The sequence below is a fragment of the Carex rostrata genome, chromosome 10 (assembly GCF_964058835.1).
Source record: "Carex rostrata chromosome 10, lpCarRost1.2, whole genome shotgun sequence".
Classification (NCBI taxonomy): Eukaryota; Viridiplantae; Streptophyta; class Magnoliopsida; order Poales; family Cyperaceae; genus Carex; species Carex rostrata.
The window spans coordinates 12,674,762-12,686,030 of record NC_135927.1 but is presented as its reverse complement, the minus strand read 5'-3'; the positions used below and the strand labels follow the sequence as shown (position 1 = coordinate 12,686,030).

Below are 11,269 nucleotides of genomic sequence, written 5' to 3'. Positions count from 1 at the left end.
AGAGCCCAATGCGAGAAGTTTCGCATTATGCATTTATTCTGGACTATAGCTTTCCAAAGTCTAGTGCTACCTGAGGTTCTTTGCGTCACCCAGAAAGGAGATGTTGGATGGTATTTCTCCTTAAAAATCCGAACCCATAGAGCATTAGAGCCAGATGCAATTTTCCAGATAATTTTCAGAATCAAGGCTTTGTTCGTATCCTCCGGGTTGCGTAGGCCTAGGCCTCCTTCCAATTTCGGGGTTGCCAGGACACGCCATTTTACAAAACAGATTGATTTTTTGTCACCTTTGCCCCAGAACATAGCTATGGTTTTTACTAAGTCATAATATATGTAGTGTTATGTATGACCTGTCATACATATAGTTAATATATGTAGTGTTATGTATGACCTGTCATACATATAGTTCATTAATTGCATTTTAATTCCATGTCGTGGAACATCGATTTGTGATTTTACCGAGGAAACAAAGGAAATAGATGATGAATCTTGCTTTGAAGGTGGTGATAGCGATTCATATTCTAACAAAATATGATCACCTAATTTATTTTTATTATGTGTACATGTTCAAAGAAAATGTTTTTTCGTTGTTATAATTTGATTAAAGATATGATTATGTTAGTGATTTTACTATTAAAGATATATTTTGTAATAACATAATAAATTTAATAAGAATTCTTTTTGTTCCTCATAATAATTAAAGACTAAGGCTACGGTGCTATGGGTTGCATAGAGGACTACGGTGCTACGGCTCAATATTCGAGTTTTCAAAATTATAACAGTTGATCCGAACCGTTCATCTTGTTCTCCATATTAATATGTGTTTGGAGACCAAATTATATATTTTTTGGAAATTTTTTACTATTTTTTTAGATAGGTAGAAAATCACTTGATCTAAAAAATTCTGCACCATTCAGTTATTTGATTTTTTACCTATCTAAAAAAATAGTAAATTTTTTCCAAAAAAATGTAAAATTTGGTCTCCAAACACATATTAATATTAAAAAACTCGAATATTGAGCCGTAACACCGTAGCCCTCTATGCAACCCATAGCACCGTAGCCTTACTCATAATTAAATATTCAAATTATAATTCATATATGTATATATATTCATTTAAGAGTAAAGTTAGTGTGCACTATATATGTTCACCAAAAAGTTTTGATGAATATAATTCCAAAATTTACTGAATTGGTTTCAAATGACGAATTCAAACCGTTGAAACTGATTTACTCCACGAGTGATGTGTGTACATGCAAAATTTTCAAATTAATTTAATCAAGCTGTTAAAAAATAATGAAAAATAAATGGATTAAAATAACTTATAATCTTCATTTTATACTAATTGAATTTGAAATTTTGAATATATACATATCACTTATAAAGTAGATCAATTTTAACAGTTTAGATTCGCCATTAAAAATCAATTCAATAAATTTTGAAAGTATACTCATCGGACATTCTTGATAAACATAATGCACGCTACCTTTAATCTTCGTTTAATATCAAATTGGTATATGTATCAGGTTAATATCAGTTATTATTATCCTTTCTATATAAAAAAAAATTATTATTATCCTATTCGACAATGTTTGGACCCTGCATGACATGTCATAAACATTGTTTTAAAAGTCGGTCTAGTCGGCCGAATATTCGTATTCGGTTGGAATTCTAATAGAAAATGAGTATTCGGTCCAATATTCGGCCGCATATTTTTTTCGCATATTATCTATTCGGCCGAATATTTCCAAATAGAGAATAAGAATCCGAATAAGAATCAAATATTTTTGAATAAGAACCGAATATTTCCGAATAGAGAATAAGAATCCGAATAAGAACTGAATAAGTTATAATTTCATTTATTTAAGTTTAAACTTATGTTTTATTTATGCTTATTTGTAGTTTTGTAATTTGTAATATGGATTGTTAACTTGTTGTAACTAGTTAACATGGTTGCTTATGTTTTTTGCTATATTTTGGGTTCCTTTCAGTGTTTGGCAATAGGTTCTGAACAATTACTAGGTGTAAGTTAACTTTTCTGCAATAGAAAGGGCTTAGGCCTCTTTTATCAAAAACTAGTGTTATGTTTTATTTATGTTTATTTGTAATGTTTATCTATGTTTATTAGGGTTAATGCCTATGATTTTTCATTTGAAAATCCGAATATATAAATCAGAATAAAAATCCGAATATTTGGTCGCATATTGTATATGCGGTATTCGGTGGCTTTTCGAATACCGAATAAAAACCGATTATTAAAACACTGGTCATAAATAAATTAATTACACACGCAAGTACGGGTGGCAACGAGCTGCTAATGAGCAAGTTAGGTCTCACTTGTAATCAACTTGTTTATGGATCAAGCTGAGCGAGCGAGTTTAAATTTTAGGTTCCGAGTTGAAATTGTTGCTCAAGAGTGACTCGTGGCTTGTTTGAGCGAGCTGAACTAGCTCGTTACTAGCTTGGTAGATTTAAAAATTTGTATATTTTATTTCCTGCTATATCTTAAATTTTCATAACACATCTTATCAATTATGGCTAAAATAAAATAACATTTATATGACTAATTACTGAGGAATACTCTTAATTCAATTGTAATTAAGCAAATTAAGTTTATACAATATACAAAATACTATAAATTAAGTTTACAGTTAAACTCATACATACACAATACAAATATATCAAAATCCTAAATTTATACAAATATATTCACAGAATAAATTCATGCATAGCAAATCAAACAAATTCATAAAAATTAACTTAGTTGCGTATAATTAATTCACACATATTCCATACAAAATTATCAATCAACTTAAACACAGTCCAAAGTGTAATTACCATAACATTGACTATAACATCCATAGACCATAATATTCCCAATTTGAAGTGAACGGATCCGATTAAACTATTAAACCATGTATATTAAATAGCTTGTTAACGACCGAGCTGGCTCGTGCCGAGCCAGACCAAACTCAAACTCATTAATTCTGGCTTGAGTCTATAGGGAGTGAGCTAGTTTTAACTCGATCTATTAATGAACAAGTTGTTACCGATTGAGTCACGGGCGAATACCAAGCGGGCCTCGAGCTTTTTTGTCAGTCCTACACGCAAGCACATAATGAATCTTGTCGAAACACGTGTCAATCTATAAAATCCACGCGAACCACGGGTTCACGTGCTCCAAGAATTCTATATTCTGAAATTGCGCGTCTCATTGCTGCATCATTGGTATATACTTATGTATCAGGTTAATTAGTCAACATCAGCATCACATAAACTCGAGTTATTAAAAGCAAAGTGTAAAACAAATTTTCAGAATAATTTTCTTTTATTGTTCAGATTATGTGTTGATAGTTATACTACATAACACTGTAAAATATTGCGTTGACTTCATTGTTTAGAAGTCCACTTTAGTATTCTTTATCAATAAGTTATTTATTTTGAATATATAATGATAAAAAATAATCAAATACATGTATATTTTTTCACATAAATATTGATATTTTGACAATATCAAAGTTTGTTATCCGTTTCAATCAAGCTTCTAAATAGCGTTTATAGCGGTGTAGCGGGGAGACAAAAAAAAAAGCTTTAGCGAATAGCGGAGCTATAGCGAAAGCTATTATAAGTAGCGTTTTTTTATTTCAAAAATTATATTTTATATTTCTACTAATAGTAAAAAGAGTGATGCTTCTATGGACATAAGGGCCTATTTGTAAAATGAATATATTTTTATTTTCAAAGTTCAAACAGCCGATCCGAACCGTTCATCTTGTTCTCCATATTAATATATCTTTGGAGACCAAATTTTACATTTTTCTGAATTTATTTACTATTTATTAAGATGGGTATAAAAAATATCAAATTCAGAGCATTGAATTTTGTACCCATCTTAATAAATAGTAAAAAAAATCAGAAAAATGTAAAATTTGGTCTCCAAGCACATATTAATATGGAGAACAAGATGAACGGTTCGGATCGACTGTTTGAACTTTAAAAATAAAAATATGTTCATTTTACAAATAGGTCCTTATGTCCATAGAAGGCTTTGCCTAGTAAAAATGTCTCATCAAGAAAAAAATATCAAATTAATTAAGAAGTTCTAATGTTATTCATATTAAACCAATACAAAGTTCAAATTGTCATTCAAAATATCCCTAATTCAAAAACTATCGATATATTTTATATTCAAAATATACCACTACCATATATTAATGCATGATACAAAATTTAATTGATATAGCGGTATAGCCCGCACATGTTCCATTGTATTGATATAGCTTAATAAAGTAAAAAAAAAACCAATCTAGATATTAAGGCCCATTAAAATTGCAAAATCATGTTTTCAGAAAAAAAAAAATTGCAAAATCATAACCCATGTAGCATAGCGGACCGCTATTTCCGCTATTGCCGCTACGCGCTACGCGCTATAGCGGACCGCTATTACCGCTATAGCGGTCGTAGCTTGATTAGCGCAGTTTTAGCCCGTAGCTTAGCTTTCTGGGTCTAAAACCGCTATAGCGGCGCTATAGCTTCGCTATAGCTAGCTATTTAGAAGCTTGGTTTCAATAACAAATTTGTGACCAATGCGGCTATAAATTGCGTAGACTCGTTGCTCGGTCCCGGAATCTTCTCACCCAAAATTCCAAAACCCACCGACGGAGCAAAACTGTGACCCTCGTTTGTTCTGTCACTTCACACTGCATTGTTGGGCCCACCAAATGATTTCAACTCTGATCCCCTAAAGTAACACAATTTTTGAGTTTTGATCTGGACCGTACAATCTGTTTTAACACCAAAGCCCGATGCCGAATTTTTCATTGAACGGTCTGGATCAAAACTCATAAATTGAGTTACATAAGGGGATACGGACATACGCCCTCAACTCCCAAACAGATAACTAATGCTCGGATAGTCTGAAACAACTACCAACAGGTCTTTCTGCAGCTGTGGAGCATCTTCCCCCTTCCAGGCTTCCAGCTAACTGGTCAGTGGTCAGTGGTCACTAAGTTTCTCAATCGTTACATAATAAACAACAGAGATATTGTAAGAGAGAAAAACCACACTAGATCTCAGTCTTAAAATGTCAAAATTCCTTCAGAATGAAAACGAAAATAAAATAATTTTTCCCTACCTCTTCCTCTCGAAAGAGAGAGCAAATGAAGGAGAGGAGAATCTACACTCTCCTCGGCCTCTTCCTCTTGATCGCATTTATCTACCTCACTTACTTCTCCCCTTCAAATTCCCCGCCCGCTTTCAAAATCCCCATCCCATGGCTCCAGCCCAAGCTCTCCTTCATCGGCCGCAACTCGACCCGGTTCGTTGACCTCTCTACTGGTGAGCCGGTCTACCTAAACGGATGGAATTCGTACTGGCTTCTGTCGGCTGGGTCCCACTCGGCGGTGTCTGAGATGCTGAAAAGAGGGAGGGGCATGGGGATGGGAGTGTGCCGCACTTGGGCGTTTAGTGACGGTGGGCCCACACCGCTTCAGATCTCGCCGGGTCGGTTTGATGAGACTATGTTTCAGGTTTTTTTTTATTTGTTCTTGTTATTTTCCATTTGTTTTCGTATTTAATTTTGAACTTAGTTACAGATGAGTAAATCGACCTCACAATGCACTGATTGTATATTAAATAAAGTAGGCATTATCTAATTACATTGGTTCAAATGTATGGACAGTTGAGCAGACAATTTAATGGATCATCATACAGTTGTTCTTGATCTTACGTCATTTATATGATGAATTAAAATGAGATATTGTCTAAATTCATTGCTGCTATGAAAAATGTATTTTTTTTTGGTTTGTTAGGAATTGGATTTTGTGATATATGAAGCCCGGAGGCAGGGTATAAGGTTGATTTTAAGTCTCGTGAACAATCTCAATGCATTTGGAGGGAAGGCTCAGTATGTTGTGTGGGCCAAGGCAAATGGAGAAAATGTAACAAACTTGGCTGATTCATTTTTCTCACACCCAACTATCAAGCTCTATTACAAAAATTATCTCAAGGTATGTTGGTTAAGTTCTACTCAGCATTTGGAATAATTCAGAATTATTTTTATATTTGCTCCAAGAACTTAAAATGTGAGTAGAACTAGGATGTTCTTAAGTTCACCAAGCCCCATTGTGAACTCAACTCTAAAACCGATCGGATGTTTAGAGTCAAGTGGTAAAAAAACGTTCAAAAAATGAATGCATTAAAGTTAATTTATATACCTTCTAATTTTGACTGCTTGACTTTATACTAAATTAATTCGAAAATTTAAAATTTTCGCATGTCGACGAAACACTCATAAGGTAGATGGGTTTCAACGGTTCGGATTCGTCGTTTGAAGCCAATCCGATAGATTTTAGAGTTGAGATCACAAAGGGGCTTGGTGAACTTAAGAACACCCTAGTTCCTGGGGCCTCAAACATATACAGCTAACAACATTCGATTTCTTGGGGCTATAAAGATTGAATAGATAGGCCCCTTACAAGTTTTTAATTCTCCACTTTAATTACAGCATGCGCCTTTACGGAGCTGATACTTAACTCAATAAAAAATATAACTTGCTGTTGATGTCCTGTCTAATTTATGTTTTATATCTTTTGTTTAATTTTATTCAAGTGTAGACTATAGTGACCAGGAAAAACAGTTATAGTGGAATCAGATACTCTGATGAGCCAGCCATATTTGCATGGGAACTGATGAATGAACCGCGATGCTTATCCAACTCCTCTGCTCCTCTTATTCAGGTACCCTGGGAAGAAGATTTTCATTTTGCTATGATTTACTATGATTTAGTCCTGGCATTTCTCACGTAATATTTTCATTTTGGTGAAATCACAATTCAACGAGATTTAGCATTTTGTTAGGATACAATTTTTGGGTTTATTCTTGGAGGGCAACAGCAGTTCCTAGTAATATATAAATTAGTCAATGCTTTTTATTCCACCCATTTCTTTTTTGGGTTTAAAAAAGTGGGTATCTTAAAACCACATGTTTCCCTTTAATTAACAGAAAGATAATACAAATGAACAGTTATCCCGAAGCTAAGTAACCTATGAAATCACCATCCTACATGAGCAAAGCCTTGTTGGGTAGGCTCTGATCCTCAGCATAGAAAATTTCATCCAAAATTTAGGACCCTTTTCTGATAAATGGCAGTTAAAGTTCTCACTGGTACGTGATTGGTATGGTTCTGTAATGCTATACATCACTATATGGTGTTATATAGTGAGTTATTTCTGAATTATTAGTTCATTTTGAAGAATTAAATGCCAAACAATAATGAAATAAACAAGCTCAATTAAAGAGACCCAAGTCCAAGGTTGCATTTTATGACTTTACTTTTTATTTCTTTTGGATAGTAGGCATGGATAGCTGAAATGGCTTCTTACATCAAGACTCTCGACAAAAATCACCTTGTCACTGTTGGTCTAGAGGGATTTTACAGCCCTAACACAACGCACAGATTGGGCATCAATCCAGGTGACTGGGCTGCTTCCCTCTGCTCAGACTTTATCCTGAACTCAGCCATTGAAAATATCGATTTTGCTTCAGTTCATGCCTATCCCGATAGCTGGTACATTTATGACACAAATATAGCTACTTGATATTACTTTTAAGAGTTGGTACTGTATCATACTTCATTAGTATTTACTGGTCATATTTTACCGTGCATGGTACGGCTAGTACCAGTCAGCTGTACTAGCCGTACAATATAGTAAGGTGGTACATCTTTGCCACTGTGTGCAATCTAGAAAGGGGTGCATTAGTGTACTGTCAGCAGTACTTGTAAGGTGCCTTCACGTACTACAGCCGTTGGTATAATTTGCAGACTGGTGCGTGCTGTTCTAGGCTAATTGCTATCATATCAGGTGTTCTCTGGTACTAAGCTGTACCAGTCAGTGCACTGCAGCAGTAACTGTCGATAGGCCATTTGTTTTAATATGTCTGGTACCAATAGGCATTACATATTTTTGATGCGCTCCTGTTTTCTGTAAGTACAGCTTAGCTGTACTGAGCAAGTCTGTGTTGGCATTTTTTTTAAACTTAAACATAAGACAGTTCAAGTTATCCTGTTGGCTTTGCATAGGTCAATTCATTAATTGGCTAAGTAGGTCAATTGGTTAATTGGCTGATAGCCTTCTGTTCTGACACAAAAATAAAATCAACTATAGGAGTCAGGTCCGACTTTCTATGACCTAAATGCAGGTTAAGAAATCTTAAAAGTATATCTGATCATAAAACCCTTTTCGTTACCTTTGACCAGATCATCTTAAGAATTGCTAAACCCAGATATAGATTCCTCAATAATTACACACTGAGTAAATTGAGATCCTTCTCTTCAAAACTTTTAATGATGGTTTTCCCCATTTATTTCTATATAGGATTCCCCAAGCAAACCTAGAGGAGAAAGCTCAATACCTCTCCAATTGGGTCGACTCCCACATAAATGATAGTCAACAAATTTTGAAAAAGCCAGTTCTATTTTCTGAGGTTGGCTCACACTCGATCTCAAAACAGAATGGTACATATGCGAGAGATATTTTACTGAAAATAGTATATGATAAAATATACGAATCAGCTAAGAATCGGGGTGCTGGTTCAGGGGCTCTCATCTGGCAATTAACCGTCGAACAAATGCGAAGATTCGATGATGATTTCTCACTGATTGCGCGGTTCAACCCATCCACTCATAAACTGATTAAGCATCAGTCTTGTCGGTTGCAGTTGCTTTTTAGAAATAATACAAGTAAAGTGGACCAATGGTGCCATGACTAGGCCTACATTGGAAACTGATTATGGTAATTCTACGATTTGATATATGTCAAGTGCTTAAATATAGGTTTTGATTTAATGGGTTATTTTGCAAGAAAATTTTCGGGATTTGTTCATTTTGTATATTTAATTTGTTCCACAACATGCTCTTGATAGAGTAATAGGTTAGATTCGTCAGCAATTCTATTCATTTTTTTTTTTTTATATTGTTTGTGTACAAGTTAGATTGTCATAATTGAGTAATGCTACGTTATTTGTACTTGTATATGCACTGGAAAAATAGAAAAAACTGCTATTAACAAAAGTTTATTCGTTGGATTTTCCCATTTCATTTTTAAAAGTTCCATAATTTGTGGATCTGATACCTTACATTTCATTCCAAATATTTGGAAGTAATTTTACTCTGGTGTTTTTATTTGCTACAATTTCTTTATGATGTTAATTCCATCAGTTAATTATCTTGGAACAAAATAAGCAAATATGTCAAGTTAAATTGCTTGAAAATATTTTGGAATTGGTCTCGGTTATAAGTAAATGTCAATCAGTTGAACTTTATAGATGTCACTAACAAACCCATATATTTGCAAGTAACACAGTCTCACCGAGGAATTCCTACAAATGAACAAAATTCTTAGTAGCAATGACTCAATTTTTTACTTTCATGGAACGGATTACAGTGGTCGGTTTGTCAGTAATTTCGTGGTCGATTTTTGAACCTGGGCCAATCGTTGTACGAGAATAGATTGTGAGCTAACTAAAGAACTATTATAAGTTACTCCACAATCAAACATGACTTTAAAAGTAGGGATGTAAATGAATTCCAATTATCCGTTCCGAATCCGCTCCGTATCCAATTTAAATCCGAATTCGGATCCGGATAAATTATCAAATACTCAAATAAGATCTGGATCCGGATACAAATATAGATAGTAAGTCTTAAACGAGCGGATATCTAATTCTGAAACCCAACAAATATGGTTGAACCTGCTCAGTAATTAAACTCATCCGCAAACCGCTCAGAAATTAAACCCATCTGCAAACATCTCTCAACTTTGGACCCGCTAAGAAATTGAACTATCCGCAAACACCTCTCAGCTCTAAAAGAATTAATTTTGGAGAAAAGGTTTCTGTCCACTGAGTTTTGTCCACCATCTGTCCACAACCTTATCCAACTTCAATTCTAACTGTCGGTCCCCCACTTTCTTCTAACGAGCTCTCTTTCCGATCTCTCTTTCTCATCTCTCTTTCTCCCTTCTTTCTCTCTTTCTGATCTCTCTTTCTCTCTTCTCTCTTTCTCTCTTCTTTCTCTCTTTCTGATCTCTCTTTTTGATCTCTCTTTCTCTCTTCTTTCTCTCTTTCTGATCTCTCTCTCTCTTCTTTCAATTGAATATCTCTTTCTCTCTTTCTGATCTCTCTTTCTCTCACAGAAACAAAAGTTTCGATCTCTCTTTCTCTCTTTCTGATCTCTCTTTCCGATCTCTCATTCCCCTTATTCGATCCAGATCTACACGACACCGCCTATGACAAGATGAAGAAGGCGCTGGTGTTGAAGTCCATTAGCGACAAAGGAAGGGATGGGAATAAGACTTCCATCAATAAAGCGGCTACCAGTATCATTGGGAGCACATAGATATCCACATACTCAAGGTTACACTTATTCTTATAATTTTCTGTAGATTTATGATATTTTGACAAATTTCTTTCTGAAATATTACTATTTTGTGATTTTCCAGTTTAGATTTGCGATTTTGATTTTTTAAAAATGTGAAGTACATTTTTTGTAGGATTTGTTATTTAAGTTACAGCATTGAATGATGAATTTTACAGTATTGGTGCATATTGAAAGTTTCTGGATGTTTGAAAATTTGAATGACATTTTTTATAAGATTTGTTATTTAAGTTACAGCATTGAATGATGAATTTTACAATATTGGTGCATATTGAAAGTTTCTGGATGTTTGAAAATTTGAATGACATTTTTTATAAGATTTGTTATTTAAGTTACAGCATTGAATGATGAATTTTACAAGATTGGTGCAAGTGAAATGACACTTTTTCTTTATGTTTTGAAAATTGTTATTATATTATTTTAAGCAATGTCCTAACAGCAAGGTCCTAACACTGATCCTTTTCAAGCAAGGTCCTAACAGCGCTAAACGGGTGGCAACGACCGAGTACGAGCATACGACAGGTGGGGGTAGAGACTGGATTTGCTCTTGCTACTGGTACTAATACTTACAAGAGGGAAGTTAGGGCTGAAACTGGAGGGTTGCTTTTCGGGGCAAGAAAGGAGGTAGAATTGATCTACACGGCTTTGATTTTGCCGTTAAAGATCAAATCGCCGTCTGAATCCGAATCCGGATTTGATCTACACGTCCTTTGATAGATTTATATGTCTCAAGGTAATTAAATGTAGTTCTTTTCTCTTTTGATCAAACCGATTTTGAATTTTGATTTTCCTAATTAATGCATAGGTGACAAAGGAAGAGGAACAACAGCCTCAA

At 34.4% G+C, this 11,269-nt stretch overlaps 1 protein-coding gene across 1 annotated transcript; it reads left to right on the top strand.

Moving 5' to 3' along the window:
* Nucleotides 1-5,101: 5,101 nt before the first annotated feature.
* LOC144560431 (mannan endo-1,4-beta-mannosidase 6-like) lies at nucleotides 5,102-9,069 on the top strand. The gene is made up of 5 exons (XM_078309630.1): nucleotides 5,102-5,527; nucleotides 5,810-6,007; nucleotides 6,614-6,736; nucleotides 7,355-7,566; nucleotides 8,375-9,069. Exons 1-5 carry the CDS (start codon nucleotides 5,159-5,161, stop codon nucleotides 8,766-8,768), a joined length of 1,296 nt encoding a protein of 431 aa, XP_078165756.1. The 5' UTR covers nucleotides 5,102-5,158; the 3' UTR covers nucleotides 8,769-9,069.
* The last annotated feature ends 2,200 nt before the right edge of the window (nucleotides 9,070-11,269 follow it).

Bases quoted from the DNA above. Each gene is read 5' to 3' on its own strand.
- LOC144560431 (XM_078309630.1), top strand. From the start codon at position 5,159: ATGAAGGAGAGGAGAATCTACACTCTCCTCGGCCTCTTCCTCTTGATC. The intron at 5,528-5,809 runs GTTTTTTTTTAT...TTGGTTTGTTAG, and splicing joins TTGATGAGACTATGTTTCAG to GAATTGGATTTTGTGATATA. The intron at 6,008-6,613 runs GTATGTTGGTTA...ATTCAAGTGTAG, and splicing joins ATTACAAAAATTATCTCAAG to ACTATAGTGACCAGGAAAAA.